Source organism: Camelina sativa, chromosome 12, assembly GCF_030686135.1.
Source record: "Camelina sativa cultivar CO46 ecotype springtype chromosome 12, ASM3068613v1".
NCBI lineage: Eukaryota > Viridiplantae > Streptophyta > Magnoliopsida > Brassicales > Brassicaceae > Camelina > Camelina sativa.
The window spans coordinates 38412650-38423096 of NC_141891.1; the positions used below are offsets into that span (position 1 = coordinate 38412650).

Genomic DNA, 10447 nt, shown 5'->3' on the forward strand with positions numbered 1-10447 from the left:
ATAAACTGAGATTGGTATTTTCGCTGTTGGTTGTGATTGTGGTTAGGTGGCTAGTGGGTATGGGACCACTAGCTGTAGTTTATTATTATTATTATTTATTATTTATTATTTATTTTTAATAAAAAGGTTGGTCCTTTCATTTTGGTATCAGAGCCCTTACTGTTCTAGGTTTGGGTTCACTAGGTTTCGGTTGTAGATGTTTGGGATTTGCATGCTTTGATTGATTATGTGAGTTAGTCAATTGTGTGTGGCATGGAGTCCTAGAACATCCTCTACGAGCCGACTGTGTGATTCCACGGTGAGTTTGTGTTTTTGTGTGTTTTGTGTTATGTTAAGATTGCTTGTTAGCCTCTGTTCTTGGAAGTGCAGTGGTTAAAGGTGTTTGAGTTGTTGGTCGTGGACGGGGACGTGGTCATGGTCGGGCGGGTCCCGAGGCCAGCGAGTGTGTGGTCCAGGGTTCCACGAGGAGGTACGTCAGAGGGTCGCAAGCGTATTAGGAGGGACCAGAGAGGGTTAGCCGGTGTGAATGTCGGGGGTGCTGGGAACCCAGGTGTGGGGTTGCAGCAGGTGGAGCCCAGGGTCGAGATGATCGCTTGGCGGATCTATTGGCGTGCTGTTGGAGCGGTTAACGAGAGGGGTACCAGTGTAGGCTCCAGTTGTGCCGCATGTGGCGGGGTGCAGCCGAGGGCTGCGGATGTTGAGGAGTTTCCACCTTATGTTAAGAGGATGGAGCGGTTGTAGATGACCTGTTGTACCCACGATCTGCCGTCTCGGATAATAGGCCAGAGGGCCCAGGCCGGGCTTGGCTATTGGGCCGAAAAGCATGTTATCGATCGGCCCATCAGGCCCAGAGAAGGCAAGAGAGCGCGGAGACGTTTCATGCTGGACAGCTCGCAGTTCGGGCCCGGTCAAAGATTCCTGCATTCAAGGGTGTTAATTAGTCCGCGCGAATCGTGCCCTATTAATTGTACATTAATTGGGTAATTAATTGGTCTGTATAAATATGTAAGGGGGGTGTCACTTGTAAAGGATCCGAATTCTTCCAGAAAAAGGCAATACAAATTCAAATCTTAAAACTCATTCAATTCAGTTCGGAACTGTTTTACGGCGATAAGCTCCTCCACAATTAAATCACTTCGGAAGAAGAAGCTAATTCTCAGTTCTCACATTTGGCGCTAGAAGGAGGGGAGTTATCGCCTGACTCTCGCCAGTTCCGACTTCATACGCAAGTACATTCTACACAACCACCGCTATGGCAGCCAGCTCTCCCAATCAGGCATCCTTGGAGGTGATCCAGAAGCTCCTGCAGGACTTGTCCGAGAAGTCCGACCGTCAGCAAGCCGCCTCCGCTGCTCTCACTGAACGTTTCGACAACTTGGAGGGGCAGATTTCCACTCGTCTGGAGGAAGTCACGACGTCCGTAGCCGATCTCTCGGCCTCCCACCGCGCCTACGCCGACCGGGTCGACCTCCTGTCCTCCGACCAAAACCCGCGTCGACGTGCTTTGGATTTCTCCAGTGTGACTCCACCTTCCACCTCGCAAGTGGCAGCAACAAATGTCACTCCGGGAGATTCGTTCCCACCTCAAACCAACACACAAACAGCGCTACCGCTGGCCGGCGATGTTCACACACCGGTTCAGCCTGGCGTCGTCCGATCTTCCGAGGTCCCAGTCCGTCTTCCTCTCCCTGTAGACGGAAACACTTCGGCTTCGGGGTATACTGTCAATCCCGAGATCTTCCGCATGCAGAGTGAAATTCGGGACATGCGGTCTGTGATGCATAGTGCAACCACCTCAGCTCCGGATATATTCCGAGTGATCGAGGAGTCGAGGCGAACTCCTTTTTCCGACCAAATAGCCCGAGTCCGCATCAAGGACACTGGCAAAATTAAATTCTCGAGCTACGAAGGAAAAGGAGATCCGACCAATCACCTCAAGACTTTCTTGCTGACAGCTAGCCGGGTGGACCTCGAGCCCCATGAAGCAGACGCTGGGTACTGCAAGCTGTTCGCAGAAACGTTTAGTGGACCGGTACTGCTTTGGTTCGCATCCTTAGCAGCTGGCTCCATAACAAACTTTACCGAGCTGTCGACCTCGTTCGTCAAGCAGTATTCTAGCCTAATCGAAACTGCGGTGACGGATGCTCAGCTTTGGAACTTAAGCCAAAAGGCTGGAGAGTCCCTTCGGTCTTACATAACAAAGTTCAAGGAGATCCAGGTCAAAATGCCCGGACTCTCGGACTTTACAGCCCTGGCCGCGCTTAAGAACGGCCTCTGGCACGAATCTCGCTTCCGCGAAGAGTTGTCCGTGAATCGTTTCCCAACTATTCAGGACGCATTACACCGGGCTTCGAACTGGATAGTCGCAGAAGAAGACAAACTCGCCGCTGCGCAAAAACAAAACGCCCCGCCTGCAGGGAAACCGCGCTTCGAAGCACCTGCCAAAAAGACTCCGCCTACAACTCCGAAGTCCGGGCCGAGCACTTTCGCAGTCACCCAATCTCCCAAGAAGAATTCTCCAAAGAATTCACCGTCCAAACCACCATTTTCACCGCGCTCCAAGAGCGGCGTACTCCCGAGTAACAAATGGGTCCAAGATGAGGACACGTACTGCGAGCTCCATAAAACCAACAGTCATTCTACTCGTGACTGTAAGAAGCTGATGCATCTCCTCGCAGAAAAGTATGTGGCGGGAGAAATGCCAAATGTTACAATTGAAGAATTGGAGCAAAAAGCGATTCCCGAAGTGGACGAGGACGCTCCACCTTCAAAGAAACCAAAGCAGTCCGATGGAAGTGAAGCTCCCAAGAAAAGAATCGACGTGATAATGGGAGGATCGCGTCTGTTTCGGAACTCCATCACTGCGATCAAAGACCATCAGCGGAAGCTCACTAGCCCCCAGCCGAAGCGAGCTAAGTTGATAGCCAGCGATCTACCTGAAATTTCTTTCTCCGAGAAGGAAACTGAGGGGTTGGACACTCCGCATGATGACGCGCTCGTCATCTCGCTTGACGTAGCGAACCACGAAGTCTGCCGAATCCTAATTGATACTGGGAGTTCGGTAGACTTGATTTTCCTTGAGACGCTCACCAGAATGGGTATCGGGAAAGAGCACATCGCAGGACCGCCCTCACCCCTGGTCTCGTTCACTAGCGAGACGTCGATGTCTTTGGGCACGATCACATTACCAGTGTCCACTCAAGGAGTGGTTAAAATGGTGGAGTTCACGGTCTTCGACCGACCTGCGGCCTATAATGTTATTTTGGGAACTCCCTGGCTCTATCAGATGAAGGCGGTGGCCTCGACGTACCATCAGTGCGTCAAATTCCCGACCCCACAAGGAGTCCGGGAGGTTCTAGGAAGCCAAAGGACGGCAGGAGCTGTTACCTCGCAAGTCACAAGCTCCTGATCCAATAGCAACCACAGCTCGAGGTACCGAAAAATCCAGTTCGGAAGCAGCTAAAAGGTGACCTCACTGAGTCCATTTTCATCAATGGCAAGTTCCCGGATCAAGAAATCAAGATTGGAGTGGGATTGGAGAGCGAGCTCCGTGCCGCCCTGATAACCTTCCTGAAAGAAAGAATGGCCACCTTCGCGTGGTCCGTAGACGAGATGCCCTGCATCAGTCCAGAAGTTATTTCCCACGAGCTGAATGTGGACCCTACGTTCCGACCTGTAAAGCAGAAGCGAAGGAAGCTGGGTCCTGAGCGAGCTGAAATCGTTAACAAAGAGGTTGAACGTTTGCTGAAGGCGGGACAGATACGCGAAGTAAAATACCCTGAGTGGCTCGCAAATACAGTCGTAGTCAAAAAGAAGAACGGAAAGTCGCGAGTCTGCGTTGATTTCACCGACCTGAATAAGGCGTGCCCCAAAGACAGCTTTCCACTTCCGCATATCGACCGGTTAGTTGAGTCCACTTCGGGTCACGAGCTGATGTCCTTCATGGATGCATTCTCTGGCTACAACCAAATCCTAATGAACCCGGACGACCAGGAGAAGACCGCATTCATTACGGACCGCGGGATCTATTGCTACAAGGTGATGCCTTTTGGGCTAAAAAATGCGGGAGCAACCTACCAAAGACTGGTGAACCGAATGTTCGAGCACCAACTCGGAAAAACCATGGAAGTTTACATCGATGACATGCTGGTGAAATCGATGGAAGCCAGTTCGCATCTCGCCGATCTGAAAGTCTGCTTCGACGTCCTGGATCAGTTCGGGATGAAGCTCAACCCCACGAAGTGCACCTTTGCAGTTCCATCAGGAGAATTTCTGGGGTATATCGTCACAGAAAGAGGAATTGAAGCGAACCCGAGGCAAATTAATGCTTTCCTGTCTATGAGTTCTCCTAGGACCTTGCGCGAGGTGCAGCGCCTTAACGGACGGATCGCAGCTCTCAACCGCTTCATCTCTCGATCTACGGACAAATGCCTCCCTTTCTACCAGCTGTTATGAAAAGGGGGAAAAAATTTCTTGTGGGATGCGAAGTGTGAGGAAGCATTCGCCCAACTCAAAGCTTATCTATCTGAACCGCCGGTCTTGGCGAAGCCTGAGTTCGGAGAACCACTCTTTCTTTACGTAGCCGTATCAGATAGTGCGGTCAGTGGAGTTTTGGTTCGTGAAGAAAGGGGGGAGCAGCGACCAATTTTCTATATCAGCAAGTCATTCACTGGAGCGGAGTCGAGGTATCCTATGATGGAAAAATTGGCCCTAGCAGTGGTCACTTCGGCAAGGAAGCTGCGGCCTTACTTCCAGTCCCATACGATCGTAATCCTGACGACGCAGCCACTTCGGACGGTATTACATAGTCCGAGCCAATCCGGACGGCTGGCTAAATGGTCTGTTGAATTGAGCAAATATGACATCGAGTTCCGGACTCGAACCTGCGTGAAGTCACAAGTGCTGGCCGATTTCTTGATCGAACTCCCACTAGCCTCCTCGGCTAGCGATAATGTCGAAACTCCATGGACGCTGTATGTTGATGGAGCTTCTTCCAAATCAGGGGCAGGAATCGGGGTCCGCCTCACTTCTCCTACAGGCGAAGTGATCGAGCAATCATTTCGCTTGGCTTTCAGTGCATCCAACAACGAAGCCGAGTACGAATCTTTCCTTGCCGGCTTGCGCCTCGCAGTGGGGATTGGTGTCCGAAAACTTCGAGCTTTTTGCGATTCGCAGCTGGTCACCAACCAGTTTTTGGGGGAGTACGAAACAAAGGATGGCCGCATGGAGGCTTATTTGTCCACAGCGCGGGAGTTAGTCGCCAAGTTCGAGGAGTTCGAAATCACTAAGATCCCACGAAGTGAGAACTCCGCTGCGGACGCTTTAGCATCTCTGGCTTCCACTTCGGATCCTGCGACAACAAGGATCATCCCCGTCGAAGTCATCCAGTTTCCAAGCATCCGGCTAGAGAGCACAAACGTCGTGACCCGCGCAATGAAAAAACAGTTGGCCGCTGAAGAAGCAGCTCGTAAGACGGCTGCGGACTCTCGACCCCCGGAAGATCCGGACCCTGTCTTGCCTACCCCAATGGAAGTTCACTCACCTCTCGCCGAGCCCGACGAAAGTTCAGCTCCGGAATCATCGAGCTCACCAGCTGACAATCAAGCCATTATCCCACATGCCACCTCGAGCGGCACGAATTCTAACAGCTGGGGGGCAGACGACTGGCGGAGCCCGATCTGGGCTTACCTGGAAAAAGGGGAACTCCCAGCCGACAAGTGGGCAGCTAGGAAACTCAAGGTTATCAGTGCGCGGTACTGCATCCACAACGGAATACTTCTACGCCGAAGTGTAGCCGGTCCTTATCTAACGTGCGTGGCTGGCAGAGAGCCCGTGATGCTAATGCGAGCTGTTCATGACGGTCCCAATGGGAATCACTCCGGAGGTCGGACTCTGGCTTTCAAAATCAAACGGCAAGGATACTTCTGGCCTACCATGATCACGGACTGCGAAAAGTATTCTCGAACTTGTGAGAAGTGTCAGAAGCACGCCCCGTCAATGCACCAACCTACCGAGCTCTTGTCTTCAGTGTCCGCGCCATACCCATTCATGAGGTGGTCTATGGATATCATCGGCCCATTACATCGAGGACCAGGAGGAGTCCAGTACGTGCTCGCTCTTACCGACTATTTCTCCAAATGGGTAGAAGCGGCAGCCTATGCGAAAGTAACAAGTGACGAAGTGGAACAGTTCGTGCTTAAGAGCATAATCTACCGCTACGGTGTCCCATATGAAATCATTACGGACAATGGCCCGCAATTCATCTCTTCGAAGTTCGAAGAATTCTGTGCGAAGTGGAAAATTCGACTCAATAAGTCAACCCCTCGTTACCCGCAAGGTAATGGACAAGCCGAGGCGATGAATAAGGTCATACTTGCCAACTTGAAGAAACGGCTCGATGCTCGTAAGGGGCGCTGGCCGGACGAACTTCAGGGCGTCCTTTGGGCGATCCGAACAACACCTCGGCGGGCCACTAATGAGACACCTTTCTCCCTGGTTTACGGAGTTGATGCCGTAGTCCCAGCCGATATAGAAGTGCTCGGAGTCCGTACTGCGCTAAATCCACCTCGACCTGAAGAGAATGAGGAATTCCTACAGGATACTCTCGATACAATCAACGAGCGTCGGGATCAGGCCTTGGTTCGGATCCAGAATTACCAGAACGCAGTAGCTCGGTACTATAATTCCAAAATCCGAGGCAGACCCTTGGCAGTTGGTGACCTAGTCCTCCGGAAAGTCCACGAGAACACCGAGGAGCTCAATGCAGGGAAGCTGGGAATTAACTGGGAAGGACCATACAAAATTACTCGCGAAGTCCGAAATGGAGTCTATCAGCTCGAGGACTCAGAGGGGAAACCAGTCCCGAGGTCTTGGAATTCTTTATACCTCAAACTCTTTCACAGCTGATTTATTTGTATCGAACTACGATTTGGCTTGATCCCGATAAGGGTACGTAGGCAGCCCACTTCGGGTCCAGCTATCCATATTAATAAAATTTAAAGTTTTCTTAAACTTTTTTATTAATAATGGCCATTCAACCAAAAAAAAAAAAAAAAAAAAAAAAAAAAAAAAAAAGCCGAAGTCCGACTTCGCATCTACCATTTAAAGCCGAAGTCAAACTTCGCAAGCCTAAACCGAAGTTCTCACTTCGTACTCAGCTTTACTTTAAAGCTAAATTTTGCGAAAAATTTAAACCGAAGTCCTCACTTCGTCCTCTGCTTTACTCAAAGTCAAAGCTCAGTTTCGCAAAATTCTTATCTAAACCGAAGTAATCACTTCGTACCCAGCTTTACTTATAAGTTGGGATGTCATTTTTTCCAAACTATTTAGCCGAGGTTCTCACTTCGCGTTCATTTCTGCTCGTACCATCTTTTTAAACGAAAGATTGTGGAAATGTAGTTCACATTAAGCAAAAAAAAAATAATAAAACGGAGCGGTCACCACGACCAAAACACTCCGGAACGAGTCTAAAATAAAGACTACAAAACAGGGGGGCAACTCGTGCCAAGACAACCCCAGAATAGGAACTATTGATTCGGAGGAGTAGGATCAGACGCCGCCTCGGAAAGGGCCAAGCCCATCTCCGCTAGCTCCCCTTCCGACCTGGTGGTCGCCAGATAGTCGTCCATCCCCTGATTCGAGAGTTGCCCGAGGTTAGTGCCGGACTCGTCTATTGTGACGCTAAGCGGGTGCTCGGTGCATAAGAGATCGGGCGTATCCGCTAAAAGGTCTGAGAACGCAGCAAGGTCGAGTTCACGGGGAGTTACCTTTGAAACCTTCTCGTCAGCCTCCTCCTCGTCAGTTTTCAGGAGCCCGAGCTCGGCCTCCATATCCTCGATCTCGCCCCGAGAGATCTCTTCGACCAGCATCCGGTTAGCCCGGATCTCGGCAGCTCGGATCTGAAGCGGGGCTAGCTTCTCCCTCTCTTCGAAGGTGACCTTCACCTCCTCGACCAGAGGACGGAGAGTCCGCCTCATTGCCTGCCTCTCCTCCCTTCGCACCCTCTCAATCTTGCAGCTGTTGCCAGCCTCGAGTAGCTGATTGCGGAGCTCGATATCGTGCAACCTACTCCTTGCCGCCTTCGCATCCTCTGCGGCCTCGTAGTAAAGGTCCCCCGCCTTCTTTAGTTTGTCTCGGAGGTCCTCGTTGGCAATTCCGAGGTCAAGCACCTGTACCTCGGCTTTCTTCATCCGAGCCCGGATTTGTTCGGCTTTCTCCACGGTCGAAGCGTTCTCGGCCTCTAGTCTAGCATACTCCTTCACCTGGGCTTCCAGGTCAGCAATCTTTTCCCGGAGAAGGCTCACCTCGGAGGACGAGGGAGAGGCAAACAGCTGATCTTCGTAAGACGCCACCGAGGAGTTAAACTCGAACATCAGCTGAAAAGATAGCTTATTAAGCGACCGTTTGGCGAAAACAAAAAGGGGGCAAAGAAAAACAAAGAATATTTACCTCGCCGATTTTATCCGCAAAGCGAAAGAAGTTTGCGCGATTGACCTCGGTCATATCCGCGAATGCCGGGATCCGAACTCCGGGACGGATGTAGCTCCGCATTAGATCGGCTGGGGACGCAGGAGGAGCTGAAAGATTTTTGAGCAAGTCATTTCAGTAACAACTATCGAACTATCAGAGGTACAAAAGCAAAGTTAAGAAAATTTACCTCGGGCGAAAGAACGTTGTTCCTTCGGAGGATTTCGTCCGGAGTCTTTAGGCGGTGGGGCCTCCTTAAATCTCCCCTCCGAGGAAGGACCCCTGTCTTTCGAGCTAGATCTACTTCGCTCATCCCCTGACGGGCCAGTCCGGGCTCGCCCCTTTTCACGCGAGGAGGAGGCGGTCTCAGGCTCCTTCCTCTTCTTTGATGAATCAGTTTGCTGAGAGGAGGCCTCTTTTGAGGTGTTCTTCGGTATTGGGGGGGAAGGAGCGACCTCCCGTGGTTCATCACTGGAATCAGCAATGACAATCACGGGGGGATCAACGGGCCAGCAGGAGCCCCGGTTGATTCAGTGCCGAGCTCGGGAGAGCCAGTTGGAGGCGCGGAAGTCCCGCTCACCTCGAGAGCGGAGGAGCTGGAGGGGTTCTTGTTAGAAATGCGAGCTTTGCCTTCAGCGAGGGCCATCGCCATCTGCTTCTTCGCCTCTTTTTCGGCAATTCGGCACGCCCTCTCTTCCCTGTAGTTCATCTCCGAAAAGCTTAAGGGCGTGGAGCAGACGAGAGAACGCCTTTCGAGCCTTGCCGTGGACTCTCTGATCCTCTCGCAGGAGAAAGAGTCCCAAGCGATCTGTCCTTGGCTACAGAACCTCGAAAAGAACTCAGCGAACGTAGGGCAAAGCAATCCGCGTTCGAAGTGATCTGAAAAGGAAACAGTTAAAAGTGAGACAAGAAACAAAATCACACTCGAGCTGGGCCTAGTAGGAAACGCTAGTCTACCAATTTTCGAGGTCCACTTCGAAACGAACGAGCTCGTGCGATGGCCAAAAGTGAGCTCGTTGACCGGGAAGAAGAAGTAGGACTTTCTCCATTTCTCGTCTTTCTCAGGCAGGTCGTCGAAGACCTTCAGTCCGGAGAGCGGGCTCACGTAGAGTGTACCCTTAGTACGACCCGTCTTCACGGTGTATACCTGGAGGAAGTCCGCCAGTGATAGCTGGTAATTGAATTCCTCCCCCAGGGTTTGCAAGCACATAACGGTCCGAACGAAGTTCGGGCACATTTGGGGGAGAGCGAAGCCCAGTTCGAACATCATCTTAACGATGAGCTCGGGAAGGGGAAACGACAAGCCACACGCAGAGAAGAAAATCTCGAACGCGCAGCAGTATCCCGGAGGAGGATTCTCCGGGGATTCGTGGGACTCCGGAATCTGAGTTCAATCTCAGACAGAATCCCGGTGGAGCCTCTAACCTCCGACAGGTTCGCCGCCGAGAGAATTGACGGCGGATGAGGGCCAAAAATGCCTGGAATCAGGGGTTTCGAAGGTTTACCCGACGAGGATTTCGGAGGAGACATTCTTTTCCGGGAAATTAGTGAAGAACGAAGAAAGAGAAAAGGGCTTTTCCGGCGAAAGCAGGGAGATTTACGGGAGAAAAGAGAGAGAATCTAAGAGCATAAAAACATAAATTGAAGATTAAGGGAGAGAGAGAAGTCGGGGATTACCTTTATACACAGCACCAGAAAGCAATGATTGCCTAGGGAAGTGAAAGGTCTCGCACCGTTTCTTTTCTCTCTTATAACCAACACGCCACCTAGTGGGCCCCGAGGCTTGTTCGGGAAGGCAAATCCCATCATTACCTCGATCAAATCGTGGAGATATGGGGAAATATTCAGTTTCCCGAAATTGATCGTTTGAGGGTTAAAAGTCCCCCGAACTGTTTAGCTCGAGAGACTTGGGGGGCAACTGTTGTACCCACGATCTGCCGTCTCGGATAATAGGCCAGAGGGCCCAGGCCGGGCTTGGCTA

The 10447-nt window shown here is 51.4% G+C and overlaps 2 protein-coding genes across 2 annotated transcripts; one reads left to right on the forward strand and one right to left on the reverse strand.

Moving 5' to 3' along the window:
- The first annotated feature begins 1252 nt into the window (after positions 1 to 1252).
- Positions 1253 to 3409, forward strand: LOC147933298 (uncharacterized). Its single transcript, XM_087477387.1, has one exon. The coding sequence runs from the start codon at positions 1253 to 1255 to the stop codon at positions 3407 to 3409; it is 2157 nt and encodes a 718-aa protein (XP_087333513.1).
- Positions 3410 to 7526: 4117 nt separating this feature from the next.
- On the reverse strand, positions 7527 to 9676 carry LOC147933299 (uncharacterized). The gene is made up of 4 exons (XM_087477388.1): positions 9047 to 9676; positions 8657 to 8921; positions 8449 to 8576; positions 7527 to 8375 (listed from the first exon to the last, which is right to left on the reverse strand). Exons 1-4 carry the CDS (start codon positions 9674 to 9676, stop codon positions 7527 to 7529), a joined length of 1872 nt encoding a protein of 623 aa, XP_087333514.1.
- Between the last annotated feature and the right edge of the window lie 771 nt (positions 9677 to 10447).

Excerpts from the sequence above, each read along its gene's own strand:
- LOC147933298 (XM_087477387.1), top strand. The coding sequence starts at position 1,253 with ATGGCAGCCAGCTCTCCCAATCAGGCATCCTTGGAGGTGATCCAGAAG.
- LOC147933299 (XM_087477388.1), bottom strand. The coding sequence starts at position 9,676 with ATGTGCTTGCAAACCCTGGGGGAGGAATTCAATTACCAGCTATCACTG. Across the intron at positions 8,922-9,046 it reads CCAGCTCCTCCGCTCTCGAG|GTCGCTCCTTCCCCCCCAAT; the intron begins GTGAGCGGGACT and ends GAACCACGGGAG. Across the intron at positions 8,376-8,448 it reads TTGCGGATAAAATCGGCGAG|CTGATGTTCGAGTTTAACTC; the intron begins GTAAATATTCTT and ends CTATCTTTTCAG.